The 21,477-nt window shown below is 36.4% G+C and overlaps 2 protein-coding genes across 3 annotated transcripts; both read left to right on the forward strand.

Annotated features, from left to right (window-relative positions):
• The first annotated feature begins 1,490 nt into the window (after positions 1–1,490).
• nos2b (nitric oxide synthase 2b, inducible) lies at positions 1,491–14,058 on the forward strand. The gene is made up of 26 exons (XM_082179688.1): positions 1,491–1,622; positions 2,603–2,679; positions 2,759–2,860; positions 3,024–3,172; positions 3,397–3,559; positions 3,650–3,741; positions 3,848–3,989; positions 4,218–4,357; positions 5,102–5,276; positions 5,378–5,479; positions 7,427–7,621; positions 7,780–7,862; positions 8,024–8,168; positions 8,826–8,930; positions 9,132–9,181; positions 9,267–9,441; positions 9,561–9,681; positions 10,020–10,098; positions 10,266–10,456; positions 10,538–10,704; positions 11,676–11,886; positions 12,024–12,111; positions 12,211–12,332; positions 12,435–12,583; positions 13,024–13,218; positions 13,380–14,058. Exons 1-26 carry the CDS (start codon positions 1,559–1,561, stop codon positions 13,416–13,418), a joined length of 3,321 nt encoding a protein of 1,106 aa, XP_082035814.1. The 5' UTR covers positions 1,491–1,558; the 3' UTR covers positions 13,419–14,058.
• A 73-nt stretch (positions 14,059–14,131) lies between these two features.
• mrps23 (mitochondrial ribosomal protein S23) lies at positions 14,132–16,981 on the forward strand. Of its 2 annotated transcripts, none has more exons than XM_082179760.1 (5): positions 14,132–14,302; positions 14,615–14,794; positions 15,678–15,755; positions 15,851–15,974; positions 16,053–16,981. In XM_082179760.1, exons 1-5 carry the CDS (start codon positions 14,259–14,261, stop codon positions 16,197–16,199), a joined length of 573 nt encoding a protein of 190 aa, XP_082035886.1. In that variant the 5' UTR covers positions 14,132–14,258; the 3' UTR covers positions 16,200–16,981. The 2 variants fall into 2 exon arrangements, with proteins under 2 accessions (XP_082035886.1, XP_082035887.1); XM_082179761.1 differs by having other exon boundaries at positions 14,133–14,302; positions 16,056–16,981.
• The last annotated feature ends 4,496 nt before the right edge of the window (positions 16,982–21,477 follow it).

A 21,477-nucleotide genomic window follows, 5' to 3' on the forward strand; every position in this document is an offset into this window, starting at 1 on the left:
TTTAATGTGTGTGTTTAAATATAAATTCAGGCGTTGATTATGAATCAGATGACCTGCATTGCACTCTTGGTGGTCAAATCCTGTGACATGGTTGCTGTGTGTGACATTCATTAGTTGCCAAATAAATAGATGGAAACTTCATTGCATAATGCAAAATCGAAACTAGTTAGATCATTTCAAGTTTTAATAGCAATGACATCAATTTGCGTGAATCAAGCACATGCACAGTCCATGTGCTGCAATATATTGTTCCATTGTTCCTTAGCCAAGATTAGATATGATTTACTTTCATAATTAAAGTGATAATAGAATGAGGTCAGATGATGGGAACCCACTGATTGCTTTATTATAATATTTTTGCAGTTAACCTGTAAACTGGCAGCTTTATTATTTGGAAACAATCAGATAATTATGTGATTTTCTAAATATGTATGTAATGTACAGAAATGTAATATTAATTGTTCCTTGTATAGGATATAGATCACCATCAATATCAAAAGAAAACTCTAAACATTGCAGACTTATTCGATTATGACGTACATGCAATTTCTGTGAAAAAGTTTGATGTTTCACTCACACTGAAGAGCTTTCAAAATGAAAGAAGAAGGAAGATTTTGTATTCCTCATGTGTATTTGAGTAATTTATGGAAGTCTTGTGAGCAGTGTAGTAATAGAAGGGTGTACTGTTTTCCCCAATTGCTAAGACACATTTCCTAGAAACAATAACACATTTCTGCAAGACTAAACACTATAGCATATTGTGCAAACCTAAAACTTATTTAAAACAATAATCTTAAATCTAATTCAAACTGAGTCCTATACAAGCTTTATAATGAGCAGAAGTTAATGAAGTTAATATAATCAAGCATGGCAAATTTGCAATATAATGTACAGTAAATACATGAATGAGTGGAATGAAAACTGCAAAATCAAAACATTCACAAGTGCTATTATCATATTTATTATGAATGAATTGGAATAAAATCTGTAATATACAAATATATTATTTCTATTTTGTTCATTCATCCATCCAAAGGTCATTGTATTCACTTCACTGTACTTTTATTGAACTTAACATTTAATTTAGTGGAAGATTAGTAATGTCTCAGTGTTCTACAGAGCGATTTAGAAGGTTTTTTTTAATGAAGTTGTTTTATTCTTTGCATGTATTGATTTGTTGTTTTTAATGTTCAGTTGTCTATTTGTGTTGTTTATAATGTGCAATGGTGGCTAATGAGTTTCCCCTTATGGGGATCAATAAAGTTTTCTAATCTAATCTAATACATTACATTCATTGACAATTTTGTCAAAGAGTAATAATAAATAGATCTAGATTTATCAGATAACCTGTGAGGTGTGGTTGGTTTTCCTTTCGATTCATCAAACTCAGTGTTACAAATACTTTGAAGTTTGAAGATTCCAGTATGGGTGTAATATTATGACATTTGAAACTGTGGTGAGGCTGTAACCGTCAAACCCTCCTTGAGGCACAATGCCAAGACCATCACAACTCTTGACCTGCCCTCACCAACAGGCTCTCTAGGTTGAGTATATAAGCATGTTAAAGTGGGAAAGTCACTATTGCAGACTGAGAAAAGGACTGCCTAACACTTGGCACGAAGGTAAGAAACTCATGTTGTTAATGAAATTAATTATTGCATATCATATAATAACAGATATTAGATGTATGTAAAAGCATATTAAAAATATAAAATACATGTATCTTTAATTTATACAATTTTTTTTTTTCTATTCTCATTTATGTTCTCATAATGTGTTATGTACATCACAGCAAAATCCGTGGTGTTAAATTAACACTGCTGGGTGTCTATATGGGTCCACTCTATACAGAGTGTTGACCATAATTGATGATAATTCTGATAACTGTTGTTAACAAGCAGAATCACTGAAGAAAATATGAACAAAAACAGAAGGAAAAAAAAGAGACGAGCAGAAACACAAGAGCTACAACTGACTTCCAGCCACTGCTTTAGATGAAATCAACTGAAGATAAAAGACATTAAATCTCTCAAGATCTCAGCAGAGGACGATTTACTATTACTATTCATTACTAACCAGTGTGACATACTGTATGTGTACAAAAGCTCTTATTGAGAATTAAGTTACTGAGGTTTTGTTGTTCAAACAAAACTATTATTTTCAATAAAACATACACATCTAAACCTCTGTAAACATATGAGAAAAATAAAGTCAAACTGGTTAGTAATAAGTGAAGCTGGTAATGCTGTTTTTGGAGTTGTTTAATCATCCTCTGCTGAGATCTTAGATTTAATGTAGTCTTTTATCTTCAGTTGATTTAATCTAAGTCTGTGGCTGGAAGTCAGTTGTAGCTGTTCTGTTTCTGCTGGTCTCTTCTTTTTTTTCTTTTTTCTTTTTTTCTGTACTTGTTCTTATTTCCTTCAGTGATTCTGCTTGTTAACAGCAGGTTCCTCAATGGTCAATCATCCCTTAAATAATCACTTAATCATCTAATTAAAAGCAAGACTGCTTTAGTTTTACTTTTTAACACTCTGTATAACACCCAGCAGTGTTATCAAAAACTGTACTTCAACATTTTTCATTTAACTGATTTTCCATTCAGTATTTCAGGGAAATATGGGGAACCAGGCCACTAAAGACAAGAAGGATGTAATACTCCACCAGATTAAGCCGAATATGGTGAGCAAAACTTCAAATGACAGGAAAAGCAATGTCATAAATGAAATGCAATATCCTTAAGTTCTGTCAGTTTGTCTAGCAATGGGAGAACAAGGTAAATCGATGCCCATTTTCCAAGCAAGTGAAGAACTACCAGGATGGTTCGTGCCATAAGGATACATTACATCACAGAGCAGTTAAGGTGAACAGATTTATGAGCCTCTCCCACGGAAATATTTTAGTTTTTGTTTACTGTATGTGTGTAAAGTTTCTCATTGCCTGCTTTTATAGAGTCTCATTTTAAATTAAGTTATTTTGGTAATTGCATGGGATGATGAGTTTGAACTTTCCCCCCTTATCTTTAGAGCCAGGTTTGCATGTCTAAGGTCTGTGAAGGCTCTATTATGACTCCAGAGGCTCTGATGCGCTGTCCTTCCTCCACCCTGCCAGGCTCTGATGAAATCCTCATGCAAGCTATTGACTTCATCAATCAGTACTACAAGTCAATTAAAAAGTAAGAACCTATAAGGTCATAGCCACCAGAGACAATTTTTGGTAGATCAAAATGGGTTTTAAATGGTTGATGGTTAATATTTTACCGTTAGTCCACTCTAATACTGAATAAGTGGTTACGTTCTTGGTTTTCGTTTAATGCCATAGTAAAGCAGACCATGAACTTGCTTAATTCTGAAGAGTGAAAAGGGTAGGCAATATGACTGAATTATATCTGTTATTCAGCTCAAAAATTGAGGAGCACCTGTCTCGTGTGGAGGAAGTCGCTAGGGAAATAGATGCTACTGGGTCATATCAACTCACCACAAAAGAACTGGAATTTGGGGCTAAGCAAGCATGGAGAAATGCACCGAGATGCATTGGCAGAATTCAGTGGGCAAATTTGCAGGTAGTTTCTCTTTTTTGGACTAAAACATGTATCATATGTGTAGTCGTATACTGTAGTTCTATTTACATTATCTCATGTTTTTCTGTCCAGCTGTTTGATGCACGTAAATGCAGAACAGCTGACGATATGTTTCAGATGTTGTGCGATCATATTCAGTTTGCTACCAATGGAGGCAACCTAAGGTAAACCAAGAATGTGTTATTTGAGCTTTTTAATAAACCATCCCATATTCATTGTCTTTGTAAATTTGATGCGATGCTGTCACAATAAAGAGATTTATTTTCACAGGTCTGTCATCACTGTGTTTCCTCAAAGAACTGATGGTCAATATGATTTCCGCGTGTGGAATAGTCAGCTCGTACGATACGCTGGCTATAAGATAGCAGATGGTACAGTAATAGGAGATCCTTCCAGTGTTGACTTCACAGAGGTAGATACCAGTCTATTTTCTTTATAATAGATATTTTCTCTTTTTGCAATAACTTTTTTAGAATATCAATCTACAGTATATGTCTGTCTGAATACTACAAAATACAAATATTCTTATTAGTCTTATATTTAATGTGAGGTCATAAAAACATTGTTATAATTATAAAAGATATAGGCCTATTTATAATGTATACCGCATTAATGTCTTGTCAATACCCATATTTAACAGATGTGCATCCAGCTTGGGTGGACACCAAAGTACGGTCTATTTGATGTGCTTCCACTGGTGTTACAAGCTAATGGAGAGGACCCGCAGTTATTTGAAATTCCCCAGCATTTAATTTTGGAAGTTCACATGGAGCACCCACAGTAAGTGACATGGAGCTTGTACTGGCTGGGAAAACATGCTCGCCGTAGATTAAAAACGCTAATGGATTGAAAACACTCTAAATGGTTATTACGTCACTATGCATCAAGGGTTCTTGTACAAAGACTCAAAGTCAGACATTCGGTCTTGTAGCTTGTCTAAATTTGAGTGCGATGTTGTTTACACAGACCACCAGAGCTCTTGACTGAGGTGCTCAGATTTCTGAGATGACTTGCATTCCACTTGATTCTGCAGCAAATCTGTTTGCTTCTTGAACAGAAAATTATGCAAGGCTTTTCCTTTTAAGAGTTCGTATTGAAAGGACCTTTAAAATCAAACGCTCCTAGGCACTTAAAGATCAGGCTAGAGTGGCAAAGCCATTCAATCCTAAAACAGCCTGTCTCTATGCCACATTCTTTCATCCAGACCTAACAAATGAGTTTAACCAGTGAGGCCTAAAGTCAATCCAGACTCACTCCAACACTTCCCATTAGAAAGCGACCTAATTAGTAGTGAATTTGACTGAAGTGCTGTTTGATGGGCTCCAATAATGGTGCAATCATGCAGACCTAGAAGTGTTATGGATTTGTGTCAGCAAAATGGATGAAAATAAGAGTTTTTTTTTTATTTTATTTTTTAATATTGCATTTAGTAACATGGTCAAGGGTTTGTTTGAACTGGTAGCTAAATATATGCCAATGCATTTGCATGCCATTAAAATTGGATGGTTTAATTCACTTCTTCAGATACGAGTGGTTTAAGGATTTGAACCTCCGATGGTATGCGTTGCCTGCAGTGTCCAACATGTTGCTGGAGATTGGTGGTCTTGAATTCCCAGCATGTCCTTTTAATGGTTGGTACATGGGCACTGAGATTGGAGTGAGGGACTTCTGTGATGCCCAACGCTACAATGTTCTTGAGGTGCTACAATTTTCCTTACTGCTTAAAATATTTACAGTCAAGAAGAGAAAGTTTAGAGGATCTTTGATACTAAATTTCTTTCATTTTATTATGTCCTACAGCGGGTTGGCCGCCGATTGGGCTTGGAGACGCAAAAACTGTCCTCGCTATGGAAGGACCAGGCCCTGGTGGCCATCAATGTCGCAGTGATGCATAGTTTTCAGGTAAACAAAGCAAATAAGTGTAAAGTACTTGTGAGAGACAGAGGATTTTGTATAATTATATTAATGTATTTGTCCCGATTTCATGAGAAAACCTAACTACAGTAGTCAACATTTGAAGTGGATCAAAACCTTTCATCAAAGTTATACATGAATTCTGAACAATATCCGTTCTTGTCTTTGATTAACTTTTTTGATCCACTTCAAATGTTGACTACTGTATTTTAAATTATGGCAGTTTTGTATGAATTTGTACGGAAACTTGCGATTTTTAGCACCCACTGAGGGTACGTTTACACGACAATGATGTATTAAAAATGGAAACATTTTCCTTTGTTTTTCACGTACTGTACAGACGACAACATAGTCAAAATGATCCCTGTTCCCACGGATCTGCGAAAACGACTAAAAACCCTGTATTATTCATGCCAGTCCAGTAGTTGTCACGTAAAGAAACAACTACGTTCCTATAGACTGAACACTTGATACGCATGCACATGACGTCACCTTTTTTGTAGTTTTTGTAGTTTACACAGAGACAACAACGGTTTCAAAAACTTGCACTTTGAATCCCATTTTCAAAAGCTTGCGTTTTCAGGCCCACAAAACGTAAATTTACATGAATGTAAATGAACGGCCAAAACACATAAAAAGTGTAGTTGAAAATTATGTTGTGTAAACGGCCCCTAAATCTGACTGGTTCGTGACTCATGTGATTATCACTATCACTGAAAACTGAGACCCACACAGCATTTGATCTCTGGATTTACAGAAATCTTTTTTTTTTTTTACGAATTATTTTCTCAACATTGCATATCTAATCAGCTCTTGACGAACACATTAATTATTATTTGAATTATCACTCAGTGAGTAATTTACCATGTTTTACTGTCTTTGGAAAGCTTTTGTCTTTCAAACACATTAAAATGTACAAATGTAGGCCTATGTCATTTCATATTTACATGCAGTGCAGGGATTCCCCAACTTTTTTGTCAGCTGAACCACCTGAGAGTTTAAGATAATAAATTAGGACTATCAAATTAATGTGATGAACAAGTTAGGTCAAAAGTAATCTAAAAGTAATCAAAAAGTAGTCAGGTTATATGGATTACGTTACTAACTAAAAATGTTGTCATGTAATTTGGAGTCATTAACCAACTACAATTGAAATAGTAAAAAAAATATATTTATTTATTTATTTATTTATTTATTATTTTCTGTTAAAATGTAGACCTATTAAACTCATAATAATGTGAATCTGAAAAAAAAAAGTTCAAGTCCCTGGAAAGTTTTAGAAACTAAACATACATAGATACAGGTCCTTGAAAGTGCTTGAATTTATTCTGAGCAAGAAGTTTTCTGGAAAATAAAACCCATATTATTCCCTCCGTTCCACTAATGTGTTATTTCGCCAACACTTTGTGGCCTATGCATATTAGCTTGCTTGATTTACGTTAGTTACGCACTACGTTAAGTGTTTCCCGCGTAAGGTACTTTGTGTTGTGCGTTGCCACCATGACGTTCACGAGCGCACAAAACTACTCTACGTAAATTTTGTTGTTCGACACTTTAAGTCCTTGAATTTGAGGGTATTGGACCTGGAAAGTCCTTGAAAGGTCCTTCAATTTGAAGTTAACCCAGGTGTGGGAACCCTGTATATATTTTGATAAATTCTTTAGGACACAACATGTGTGAGAAGCTAAATCTTAATGTAAAATATTTTAGTCAAATTAAATTAATAGAAGAACTATATAGAGGTGGATAACATTCTAATATATTATATTTGTATTAAATGTTTTGTTTTTTGTTTAATTGGGGGAAATGATTCAATTTATGCACATCATAAAGTTATTCTACACTGGAAAGTCAATATAAGGGTTAAGATGAAATTTGATCTTGTTAAATGTTTATCACAGTTTAATGACCTTTTTTTGTCTAACCGACATACAGAAAAATAAGGTCACCATTACTGACCACCATTCTGCATCAGAATCCTTCATGCAGCACATGGAGATGGAAGTGCGTCTGCGTGGAGGCTGTCCAGCCGATTGGGTCTGGCTGGTGCCGCCAATGTCTGGATCCCTAACTCCTGTGTATCACCAGGAAATGCTCAACTACATCCTGTCACCCTTTTTCTACTATCAGGTATCATCCTAAATATCTATTGTGCATTCATCAGAAAAGCTGCATTGCTAGATTATTCTCGAGTCTAGTGGTATAAAGCTGTGTGAAGTATGATGATGTCCAAACTAAAGTTTTGGGATGTTCTTGCCTTAATGTGTCTCATCTGTTTCCATTTAAAGCCTGAACCGTGGTTGACATACAAGTGGAAGGACAAGAAGAGAAAAGTGATGAGGTGTACAATCAGCTTCAAAGGCTTGATCAGGTACCACGATATCATATTCACACTTCCTCAACCAGAACAACGCAGTGCTGTTCTCTCAGAAGAGATCTGTCTGCAACAATGTAATGAATATTTGAAAGGTTAGCTGTGGACATTTGGTGAGCAGCCAGTATAGCTTCTTGTTTTTCTTTTCTCTCTTTTAGAGTAGTGCTCTTCTCTCAGACACTCATTAAATCAGTCCTGGCCAAGAGGGTGCGTTGCACCGTTCTCTACGCCACAGAAACAGGGAAATCACTGACTTTTGCTAAGAAACTAAATGCCATGATGAACTGTGCCTTCAGCTCCAAGGTAAGAGGACCATCTTCCCCAATTCATATGTAACTTATCGTTCTGTTACTCAAATTGAGCACCATTACCAACACTTGTGGCATATGTGGCACATTCATTACAATATCCCACTCTAAGGTGGAAATTACCCAGTTTAACTTTTTTATAAAGTCCCCCTGAAGTCAATAATGTTATCCCTTAACTCATCTTTGATCACCAAAATGACATATTTAAAAAAAAAATGCATGAATGTAACACTACACCCTCATTTAGTATACACGGTTCTATGAATATGCAAATTAGCCCCGCCTCCACTCACTCGCACCAGCTCAGAGATCCACTTGTTGACGATCACACATTGACGTGATTGGTTACAAGGTAGTTTGTGACGTCAGAAACGCCACTTTTTTGAGACTGTATTTGGTTCTCTGCAGTTTTAAAGAGAAAATACTCAGCAATGGTGCTGACTTATGCGTTTGCACATGGTTTGTCTTAAAGCATATTAAAAACACCACATAGACATATAAACATTAAAAGCTTGATTTTCAGCACAGGGGGACTTTAATATGCTATATGTAATAAATAATTAAAAGGAATACTGTTCAATTAAACACTAAGATTTGACATTTACCTTTTAGTTAACACATACATATGTGAAACATTGTGTTATTTATACAGGTTGTTTGCATGGAGGACTACAACTTCAGTGAACTTGAGAAGGAAAGTCTCTTAATTGTTGTCACCAGCACCTTCGGCAGTGGAGACTGTCCAGGAAATGGAGAGGTGTGGATATATTTATGCACAGTGACCTACTGTATTTGAATGAAAAACCGTTATCACAAAAAATTATGCTGAATTTATAGTACCGGTATGTCCAAATGAAAAGGTCTTCAGGAAGAAGTCGTTTGCTTTTGGAATGATTCTTTGTACAATAACCACAAAAGGTGTTTGATAACTAGAATGTGATTCTTACTTTCTTCTCAGAGTTTCAAGAAGCAGCTTCTCAGTCTGAAAAGCCTCAGAAACAAAGTCAGGTCAGTATTTAAAATCCTCTACATTTATTTTCTCTCAACTCCTGTGTTGAATATATTGTTTGAATTGTTTCTTTCCCCCACACAGGTTCTGTGTGTTTGGTCTCGGCTCTCGAATGTACCCACACTTCTGTGGGTTTGCCCATGCAGTGGATGCTAAGCTTGCGGCACTGGGAGCCGTCCGCGTGTCATCCACAGGAGAGGGAGATGAGTTGAACGGACAGGAGGAAGCTTTCTCAGCCTGGGCCTGCACAGCCTTTAAGGTCTAAATAAAAGAATATAAGAAATATAAGTAATAAAATAATCATTGAGCATCCTCTGTTTTCTGCACTTTGGTGAACAGTAAAATGAATCATGAGATGTTTGTTTTCTGTATGTAAAGGATGCATGCAAGGCGTTTAACATTCAGGGTCAGCTTCCAGGCAGCGATGGTCTGGCAGATTCCTGGGATCCGCAGAAGCACAGAGTTCAGAATGACAGCTGTACACTTGACAGAGTCGCAGGTACATTTAATACCATTTTATTTCTTTGAAAGAAACATCAAGGGGAAATCATGGGCAAAGCTTGACAAAACCTGTAGAAGTAATTAAAAAGCTAAGCAAAAATGCTATATTGAGAATATTCTCGCCATCTCTCATTTTTTTTAAATATGTTGCATGACAGAATTATATACAGTGCGCTATTATGTAGGAATATGGAAATGCTTAGTGACATTTTGACATTTTTGATTCAAATATGCCATTTAGCAATCATTATAAGAAATGAGTACTCAAGAATCATGTTATTAACAGATTTGCAAGATTTCTGCAGTGATTGATTATTATTTGGCTTGGTTTTACAGCTCTATCAGCTCTCCATTCTAAAGCTGTGGTTCCCATGAAGCTGAAAAGAAGGCAGAATCTACAGAGCCCGAAGTCAAGGTTTGCTCTCAAACCAACTTATATTTGTGCATCTGCATTTAATTATTATTATTATTTTTATTTTATTTTATTATAAGCTTTTATTTTTTTCTGAAACAGGTGCCTTATGTTGTGTGCCATGTTTTCTCACACAATATTTAACAGTATTTATTTTTACGTGATTTCAGTCGGTCTACAATATTGGTGGAGCTGGAGATGGATGGGAACACTGAGCCCTTAAACTTTGCCCCTGGAGACCATGTGATGATTTTCCCAGGGAACTCACCTGAATTAGTAGCTGGCATCCTAAAACATCTTCCCAGTGCCCCTCCTATCAACCAGAGCCTTTGCTTGGAATTCCTCAATGATTCCTACCCTGGTACTGAACCATATAACCTAATTACATAATGGAAGTCTTACACATAATAACATAATGATACCTAATAATGTTGTCCTGCAGATGGTGGAAGGTGGCAGAGAGATGAACGAATACCACCGTGTCCTCTTGCCCAATCTCTTACTTACTATCTTGATGTAACCAGCCCACCCTCACAAAGCCTCCTCCGCAAACTCTCAAAGATGGCCGGGCAGGAAGATCACAGACAGCGCCTCTTTGCACTAGCAACAGTAAGTCATTGTTCGACAATCACAGATGTTTCAGAACTAAGGATGAGAATTGCATTTAACAACTTGTTAACTTTGAGGGTCTTTTAGTAACTTTAACGGATAAATATAGAGGAAAGAAATGCATTTCCCATTGCCATATGATGAGGTATTTTTCATAATAAATAATTTTTTACAAATCCTTATAATGGCCACATTTACACAGACTTTTTAATACATTTTCGACGTCATAGAACGGGCCAACTCATTCATTCAGGAATCAGACTACATTGACTGTTTGATTTGCTAAAAAAAGTCTCATTGGAATCGTTCATTCGTGAGTCGGCCAACACTGGTTGCGTTGTGTTTTGAGTTTGCTAAAACGAACCTCCTGTAAGAGTCTTTTTTCCGTAATTGAACTATGCTGGACTATACTGGTCAGGCTTTGTTTGATTCACTAAAAAAGAACCGACTCATTTTAATCATTAATATGGGAATTGAACCACACTGGTTTTGTTGTGTGTTTTTGATTCGCTAAAAAGAGCCTACTCATCAATCGTTAGAACGCTATCCCGAATGCACGTACGAGAACCGTTAACAGACCTGAATGTCATTCAGTTCAAGTTAAGTTAAAAAGATTTGGAACCAGTTTAATATTGCATTTTTAAGGCAATATACAGTAATATATAATGTCTTGTGTAAATTAATTATTCATGCTGAAAAATCCAAAGTAGTATGCTAAAAGTGTTATTGATAATAAAATGCTTTACGTTTAGTCCATGTTAGAGTCTTCATAACAATGAACCTGCATATTAATGAAACACAAATTCTTCCATAAAATGTCCCATTATAGCCTATTGAATGCGGCAATTTACAAAATAATGGGTTCATGAATGCTTATGCTCATCTTTCATGAAAAATGTCTATTGTGCGCAATCATCATGAATTGTTTTCAATGGAGTTTAAATACATACCAAGACATCCCTCTTCTACAGGACCTCCAGGTTTACACAACATGGAAGGAGTTCCACAAACCTACCTTCCTTGAGGTGCTAGAGGAGTTTTCCTCTCTGGAACTTTCTGCTGCCTTTCTCCTCAGCCAGCTGCCTCTACTGAAGCCACGTCTTTACTCCATCAGCTCCTCCCCAGACCTCCACCCTCAGGAGCTCCACCTCACTGTGGCAGTGGTCAGCTATCACACACAGGGTAGAGGAAACCATATTCCCAAAGATTCTCTGATCATTTATTAGTCGATACCTGAACAGTGGAACTTCCTAGACGTATAACTTCTAGAATCATTGAAGAAATGTATTTGTTGTTGTCATATGCCCTGCGCTGTTTAGAGGGAAAAGGTCCGCTGCATTTTGGTCTCTGCAGTACCTGGCTCAATACCATCAAAGAAGGAGACATGGTGCCATGTTTTGTCCATAGGTACCTTTCATTTCACATTCTCAAGATGTTCCTGAGAGAGAAATGCAGCCCAAGGTGTTTTCCCTGATCATAATTAACTAACTTTTCCAACAATTCCAGCTCTGGCGGCTTCCACCTTCCATCCGACCCTAGTGCTCCCTGCATACTTGTTGGAGCTGGGAGCGGCATTGCTCCCTTCCGTGGCTTTTGGCAACAGCGATTCTATGACTTGAAAAAAACAGGTATTGAATTTTATCCCTGATCACATTCAAGTAATTTCAAAAAGTCCACTGAAATGGGCTTGCCTCAAGTTGTTGACCCTCAAGTTGTGTTATTTCTCCAAGGTCTGAAAGGGAGTCCGATGACACTTGTGTTCGGTTGTCGGGATTCAGATACTGATCATCTTTACAAAGAAGAGACTCTGGACATGAGAGATAATGGCACTCTAAGCAGTATCACAACAGCTTATTCTAGGCAGACTGGACAACCCAAGGTAGACAAACACAACTGTAGTTCTATATATCTTGAGTGATATCTATTAAGTATTACAAATATAATCTATAATAATAATATTGTTTTTATTATTTATTGTTATAATTTGTCAGTCTAAGCTTTTGTTTTTGAAACGGATGCCGTAGTATGTCTTTTTCAGAGGTGTAAAGTCCAGGTTCAGAAAGTAAAAGTCATCCTCAGTATTTTGTTCCAATCGCCTGGATTTGCTAATTAGCACAGTTTTTCAGCCAGGAGATAGAACTAATTAATGAAATCAGCTGGCTGAGTTCATGGGTGGAATAAACATGGCAGGACTTTTATGTTCATAACACAAAATATGAATAATTACTTTTTTTACTCAGATCTAAAAAATGATTCTGAATGGCTGTTAATATTCTCTGGTCGTTGCTTATAGACATTCTGCATTTGTTTTTGGTCCAGGTTTATGTCCAAGATATCTTGCGAGAGCAATTGAGTGACAAGGTCTTTGAGGTTCTGCACCATAATCCAGGACATCTGTATGTCTGTGGAGGCATAAACATGGCTCATGATGTGGCCGCCACTATCCAGGAAATTTTAGTCAGCCGGCTGGGCATCACTCTTTCACAGGCTGAGGAATATCTGTCAAGGCTCAAGGTGAACCTTCAGCATGTTGACACATTTTATAGCTGCTTCAGATAATGTCTTACAGCATTTATGCTCCTATGAGGGCTCAGTTGCCCTGAAATGGTGAATTGTTTACAGTCTGTAATGATATATGGTCAATAATTTTAGATGGTTATGCTTTTTGTTCACAGAATGAAAAGCGTTACCATGAGGACATCTTTGGATCCTAGTGGTCGAGATCACTTATACCATCTTGAGCTTTTCAATATCCAAACACACCAAAAGGGGGACATTTTAATCTTTTTATTTTCATACAGCTTCCAAAATAATGCCAAAACCTGTCTTAAGTCAAATAAGAATAAGAATAATCACAAATATAAACTGGAAACACACACAAAAAAGTAGCAGAAATGTATTTAAATGTGGAATGTACAGTTCTAATTATAGAGAGCATTTTATTTCCTACTTGTAAATAAACTATTTTATTTTTATTTATTTTAATGTCTTTTTTATTTGTTTTTGGGAAGACTGACCTGCACTTTGCTAGCCTATTGAGTAGTGCTTTTTATGGCTATAACTAATTGCAGGAACAATTCTTTTGGATTCTACATTTGCCATGCTCAATGAAACAACAGGAATCACCTCTATCTGACCTTTTGAACCAAAAAGTTATCATGTATATGTTACAAATGCTTATATAATCAGTCACCTAAAAATTGTTCAAATTTTCAGTTTAATGAGGCTATCTTTAATTCATTGTTTATTGTTATATGCTCCTGTGGCTCATACTTTCATATATAATCACCTCACAGTGTTAAGTGTTGTATAAAGTTGTAAATGGATGTTTATGGCAAACATTGCATCTTATAATAAAGTCAAGTTTGTACTACTAAGACACGGTAGTGTTTTTTTTATTCGCGTCCTTGTAGTTTGTCTATGATGGGTATCCGTAGTAACACCGGAAGTAGTGTATCCATGCTGCAGCAGAGAGTATTTGTAACTCACATTTTAATCTCTTTTCTGTTTTATATATTGATATCTAATTAAATGTGTATTATCGAATAGACATTATGGCTGGAAGTCGACTTGAGAAATTCGGGACTGTATATACCCGGTAAGCATTAGTGACAGCATGCTTTTTGAGATCATTTCAAGGTTAATGATACAAATGTGTTTTAAAACAAAAGAGATCGGATTACTTGCAAATGAAGGTGTACTATGTAAAATCGTTTTATAATTCCAAGAAATGATAAAACAAAGACATATTGTATGATATAACGTTAGTAATTGCTTTTGGCAGTTGAATCTAGAACAGAGCAGTGTTAAATATCTTTTTGCAGCAGTTTGCTGACACACGCATGTGTTCCTCGTCATTCATAACACTGTGTATTCAGTTCGAGTTCTCATTGTGATGCTCTTTGCAAAGGGTTCGTGATTTAATGCGAGCTGGAGTCATCAAGCAGGAGGAAAAGCCCATCTGGTTTGATGTGTATGCTGCTTTTCCTCCTAAGAGAGAGCCACTCTACGAGAAACCTGTGAGACCACTGAAAAAACATGCAGAAGACACTGTACCTGAAATCTTATACAAGGAGGATGAAATACGAGCGTAAGTCCAAACGAACCCGTATCATCTTAGTAACTTCATTTAAAATCTTCGCTTTCAGCAGTATTGCTCTCCCCATGGTCATATATAGAATATATTATGGTCTCACTCTGTGCCCTTCATTTGTACTTTATATATTTTTTCCTCCCAGCTATTAATGTTTGTGCCATCTCTGTTGATGAATGAATTATATGTAATGCCTTTATTGATTTAGTTTTTTTATTTTGATATTGGTGCTATATACACTGCTGTTTAAAAGCTTGGGGTCGGTAAGAAATTAATACTTTTATACAGCAAGGATGCATTCAATTCATAAAAAGTGATAGTATATATGCTGTTCTTTTGAACTTTCTATTCATCAGGGAATCCTGAAAAAAAAAAAGAAAAGAAAAAAGATTTTTTTCAAACAAAAATATCAAGGAGCACAACTGTTTTCAATATTGATTTATGATGATAATAAGAAATGGCACCAAGTATATTAGAATGATTTCTGTAGTAATGAAGACTGGAGTTATGATGCTGAAAATTCAGCTTTGCCATCACTGGAATAAATTACATTTAAAAATATATTAAAATAGAATAGTTACTTTAAATTGTAATAATATTTCACAATATTACAAGTACAACATTGCTGTATTTTTTATCAAATAAATGCAGCCTAAAAGACTTTCAAAAACATAAACAATCTTACCAACCCCAAACCCTTGAATGGTAGTCTACATATAACTTAAAATTCCCAGATTTGACTGCTGTCAGACCCTTTTCGGAAAACACCTCCAACCCATTTTTGGGTCACGGCCCATCAGTTGATGATAACTGCATTAAACTTGCGTGCTTGCCGGAACCTGTACAATAAATCTACATTACTTTTTTTCTGTGATTGTAGGAAGTTCTTTGAGGTTTATGGTAATGGACCCAGAGCTTTTGAGCTCCTCAAGCCCAACTTTGTTTCTTCATGTCAGAGGTAAGTTTTATAGTGGGGAAACTAAACATATTTTTACTGTACACTGAGTGTTTTCTGTGCCATTTGATTTAGTTGTTGTGTACTTCATCATTCAGGTTTGTGATGAAGTACAGTGAATTAGAAAGCAGAGGGGATGTCAAACCTGAGCTACTGTTTGAAGAGACCGCAAAAGCACTGCTCGCAGAGGGAGTTTATTTAAGAAAGAGAGGAGGACCTGGGGTGAGTCCGAGTCTGAGAGCTGAATTGTTCTTTAGCCTACTTGTCTCTTCATTGTCCATCATGTTTCTTTGTAACCAGCAGGTGGCACCAGAGTCTCGGAACCCTTTGCTGAACATGAAGTTGACTGACATGTTGGCAGAGCAGCAAAGAGACACAGAGACGATTGTTCCAGAGAAACAGCCACAGCCAGAGACAGTGAACCCTGACGGCCAGACGTCATCATAAATATACCACTTCTCCTCTGTTAGGACAACATAAACCGCTCCTGCCTCCAGCACACCAACATGCTGCTCAATCATGCATTTTTGATGCGTCAAATACCGGGACACAGATATTGTTTGTTCTGTTGTGGACACTATGCAAACCCAGAAGAGCAACATGTGTCTTTTCCCCTCTTTGTGTCAAATGAGTGATGTTGAAGACACGTTTGCACAGTCAAAATGGTTTTGGCTTGAGGTCTTTATAGCCAAGCAGAGACTTTATAATACAGATCTAGTAAGTGTTTAGTTTCTGTGAAAGTGTCTAATGTCTGTGTAATAAAATATGTGGAGTGTTTAATGAAAGTACTTTCAAGTCCATTAACGACAGAAGTGGTAAAGTATCTGCGCTGTAAATCAGGGTTTCATTTCCAGTTTTCAGAGTCACTCTATAAACTTATGATTCTTATTGATATTCTCTCAAACCCCCCCTTTTTTTTTCTTTTTTACTGCATCCTTGTTACCGGTGCACTCTTGCGTTTAAATACATCCTCAGCACAATCTTAAAGAAATGTATTATAAGGACGTTTTTCTTGTGATGTTTCAGCTGTGTAAAATCGATGGAGAGCTGATCTGCACAGACATTACATTTCAAATTAGTTCATAAATGCCATTGTCTTAAACTCCAAGCATTTTCCCACTCTTTCAGAGGTTATGTTAAACCGAAATATTTTGATGTAAAGAATTACTGACAATTGCTCATTTGTCATGTAAACATCACTTGTGTTTGTAGCCTAATTATAATAATAATTAGAGACAGACAAACAAACACTGGAACAAGGACAATGGTCCAAAAATGAAGAAATTATTTGACCAATGGAAGGTTAGTATTTTGTAATTGCCTAGACATGAATTAAATAAAAAATCTGTGATATGAACTGAAGACACAATCTAATTTAGCAGAACGTGGATGTCTCAAGCAGACCTCTTTTCCCAAATGACTAAAGGCTTTATTAGCTGCTGAAGAACATGTACAATGTACTGACTAGTTGCTTTTTGTAAATTACAACTATTCAATACCATTTACTTCCAATATCCCACAAATGGCCTTGTGGGAATGTCATTGAATAGCTATTGGTTAATCAATTAGGAATTTGTTAACAGGAACAACCATTTAAATGTTTTCGTGTACCAGGAAAAATGTGATAATTCAAGGATGTGAATAATTTTTACAGCAGTAATTTAAAGAAAACAAAGACATGACTCATCAAATGAGCATGCACTTGATTGTTAGTGTTTGTTTTTGTCTCTAAAGACACTTCAAACCGCAGACTTCATAAAAGCACCACTTAGAGACCAGAAATCCCATTAGTGGGTAAACGTTTGCTACTGACTGAGCATCGGACCCAAACACATTTCACATTTTGTGCTCGATGAAAAAAAATATATATATATATTTTTCTATTTCCTTACTTTGATTATGCCTTTGTCACATTCTAAAGAACTTCAAGTTTACATAGTAGCCTATTGTGGCTACTAATTTCAAATTTTGAAAGATTACTTAATCCAGTCTAGACATAATCTCTTCAGGTTCAGGCAAAGACCTTTGGTTCAGGTCCTTCATTGCTGTCTAAGAGTAAACGGCTTTAAACCATAATTATGTCAGTAACATTTCGTATGTTTCTCTTTTTGTGACGCTAGTTTCCTGAAAGGAGTCATTTACCGTCGACCGCTAGATGGCAGTAATGTGATGTCTATTGATTGTTGATATCTGGCGGCTGTTTGTTCAAAACGCAAAACACATCTTGGATAACATTTTACCCAGAAGTTTTTTTTTTTCTCGATGTTGCAGTTTAATTTGTGTAATTTTTTCAGCTTTAATGGTTTTTATATGTGTGTTTTCATGTGTGTGTGTTGTGAAGGACCCAGATGCAGCTGAAATTAGTGAAGGAGAGGCGTGTAAGTAGTAAAGGCAGAGGCGCGTGACGGACGCTTGGAGGGTGAGGACTGCTCCTCAGCCTCAACACAACAACCGTTCAACAATTACCATGGTAACTAACCATAGTTCCTCTCTAAATACCATAGTTATTGTTACTGCCATGAAAAAACACAGTAAATTAATAATAATTTATTTCTTGGTGACTGCCCCAGCCAAGTTAAAGGAGACCAGGGTTAGTTATCACGGGTTGTTTTCAGGAAGTTATATAAGATGACATACACACACACACACACACACACACACACACACACACACACACACACACACACACACACACACACACACACACACACACACACACACACACACACACACACACACACATATATATATATATATATATATATTATATATAAGATTATTATAAGTATATAGCCTATATAACGTTAGTTAGTTCTAGTCGTGGTTTTGTTAGTTTGTTTTAATACAAACATTATAAAATAAGTATTATCAAGAAATGAAATAAAGAAGTGAACACAAACCTACACTACAAGCTAGCTGAAATCACTTCAAACTGCACATTGAGGTAATCTTTTGACTTCAGTTAAAAGCAGTTTTTCTCTTGCACAAAACAATAACGATTTTAATTAGGTTGACAGCTACAAACTTAAATTTATACTAGATTAATAAAAAATTATATAGCCTAACTGAAAACAGTGATAAACAGCAGTAGGCTATTTAAATATCTATTTTGCTACAAAAAGGTTAACATGCCATGCAGAGAGTTTCAGGAACACTGAGTGATTATTAATTAAATTGCTGTTTTTTTAACCAGTTAAAAAAACCTCTCTAAACAAACATGTTCTATATTTGAGAGAGAGAGAGAGAGAGAGAGAGAGGTTCTAGTAGAGTGTGTTTGATTGCTTCAGCTTGTTCCGTAGAAAGGCTGCAAACAGAAACAATGCTTTTTCATGCTACAAAGCTACACAATTGTGAACAGTTTAACTACTACTTTTACGCAACTGCAAATGTAGTTTAGGTGTGTCAGTACTTTGCACACATGATAACCAAATTTTCATGTTAAACTGACTCTTTGAAACAGTTGCTCTTTGACTTAACTTGATGTTTTCATTTTGAAATAACATGTTTTAATCAAGAAACCCAATCAAACCAACGGGACTTTCATTTCCCATCATGCTTTGCAAAGGGGTTGAATTGGGAGAGTACATGTTTAAATAAAGTGTTATTTTATGCCATTTTTTTTTTGCAAGATGAGAAAATAGAGAGACTTGTTAATGTTTAATGTTCTATTATGTTGGTGTTTAAAAGTTTTTGTTATGTTAGCAGCATAGTTCGAATTACAGGGGGTATTGGGGGGGTCCGACCCCCCTAGATGAGACTTGGACCCTCCCAAAAGGAATACAAATAATAGTTTGGGGGGGCACTGAAAAAATGTAATAAAATATGTTAGCCTATCCAAAATTGTATGTATGTTAATCATCACATACCAACTATTCAGGAAATAATCGAATGAAATACAATTTTCAAACCCTCACTCCCCCTTGGGCTGTACCATTTCTCTGGTACGTTCAGACTGTGTTCTTTGCTATGGTTCTGATATCACTTCACTAGCTGTCAAACCATACGTACCGGCTACGGGCGCAGGCGCTGGTGTGTCAGCGAAAAATTAAGAGTAATGGCTGAATCAACTTGAATCTCTGCCTATGGTTTTTACTGCCATGTATATCATCATGCGTTGTGCTTTGTGGTCAATGTTATGAGCAGCTCGTCACATAGGCGTCAGTAGGCCCTTTTTAGGGGGGCTTCATATTGAATCATGTTCAACCAAAAAGCTCATTTTTAAGAGTGAAATATTATAGAACAAGGAATACTAATACGGTTTTAAGGTCCTCACTTCAGAATAGATCTGGTTCATTTACACATACGTTTTAAAATTTTAATGTCCTGAGATTACAACCGGCTTATTTGAAGTGTCCCTGGTTATGTCTTCTCTTTTGTTATGTCCTGATAATGAGACATGATCTGTACACACTAGATGTGCACTACTGCTTCTGTCTGGTGGCCAAACAACCCTTTGAGTGCTCCATCACCATAATCAATGGCAGGTTGAGCCGGCTGGGGTTTGAAGACCTTTACACAAACACTGTTTGTTTTACTTCTCCACGGCCACGGAGCTCAGAAGAAAGGCTGCCATCCAGTTGCCCTGGTCATGGTATCGATTGGGACCTGCTTGTTTGTTGTTTTATTTATTTATTTGTTTATTCAGCACTGGAACTCTGGGATTCTCCCCTTTGCATATGTCAAGGGCATTTTTCTCATCTCTGGCCTACAAAAACTTCAATCTGCTTTGCAGTGCAGGCCTGCTACTGATTAATTACATAAAGATGCCTGATGGTTTAAATTAGCCTGGTATATTACTTGAGAGACCTGAATTACTGTAGTTGGTCTTCCTCTCTCTGCTGAGGTCTGCACAAATACAAGCAGCTCACAATCCTTAACCTAAAATATGAAGCTCTCCAAAAGTCCCCAGAGTGTGTATGTGAAGTTTTAGCTCAAAATACCTCACAGATTATTTCTTATAGCATGTTAAAATTGTCCCTTTTTGAGGGGGAGCAAAAACGTGTCGTTTTGTGTGTCCCTTTAAATGCAAATGAGCTGCTGCTCCCAGCACAGAGGGTGTGTTATCAGCTCAGATTACATCACACAGACACGCACGAAAATGTCAGAAACTGTTCTGCCTTTTATGTTTAAACTGTAGTCGGACAATGATGGAGAGACTCAAGAAGTGACAACATGCAGAATGCAACAGGACATTTCTGAATGGTTAGTTGATGAATTTATGTTGCTGATGTGGAGTTAACTTCATGATAATGATAATATATAAAATCGCTCGTGTGGGAACTGTTATAAGATGCCTAAAGAGTGTGTTACGTACTATATTTCATGTGAAAAGACGGATGCAACAGCTTGAGCATACTCACAAATGTGCTTTACTACAACAACTATTCCTCTCCTCAACATGGACTGTGTCGTGTTCCCAGGGGCGGGGTTTATTTAAATTTTAGAATTTGTGATGTCACTAACCCGGGAGGAATGTCGTGTAGTCCCAACCAGCCTTTTGTTGTAGTCCTTAAAAAATTATTTCTTTATAAGCAAATATCTTCCTTTGCTTTGAACTTTGAGCGTTGTAACTTTGCGGATGTTGTTTATGCTCAAACAGCAACATTACACACAAACTAAAGTTAAAAAAGTGAAATCATAATCAACCACACCTTTAAACACTCACTATAAAAACCAGGGAAAAGTTGGGAAAAGCTAGATATAATTATTCAGAATGTACATTATA

Source organism: Leuciscus leuciscus, assembly GCF_965113295.1.
Source record: "Leuciscus leuciscus genome assembly, chromosome: 9".
Classification (NCBI taxonomy): Eukaryota; Metazoa; Chordata; class Actinopteri; order Cypriniformes; family Leuciscidae; genus Leuciscus; species Leuciscus leuciscus.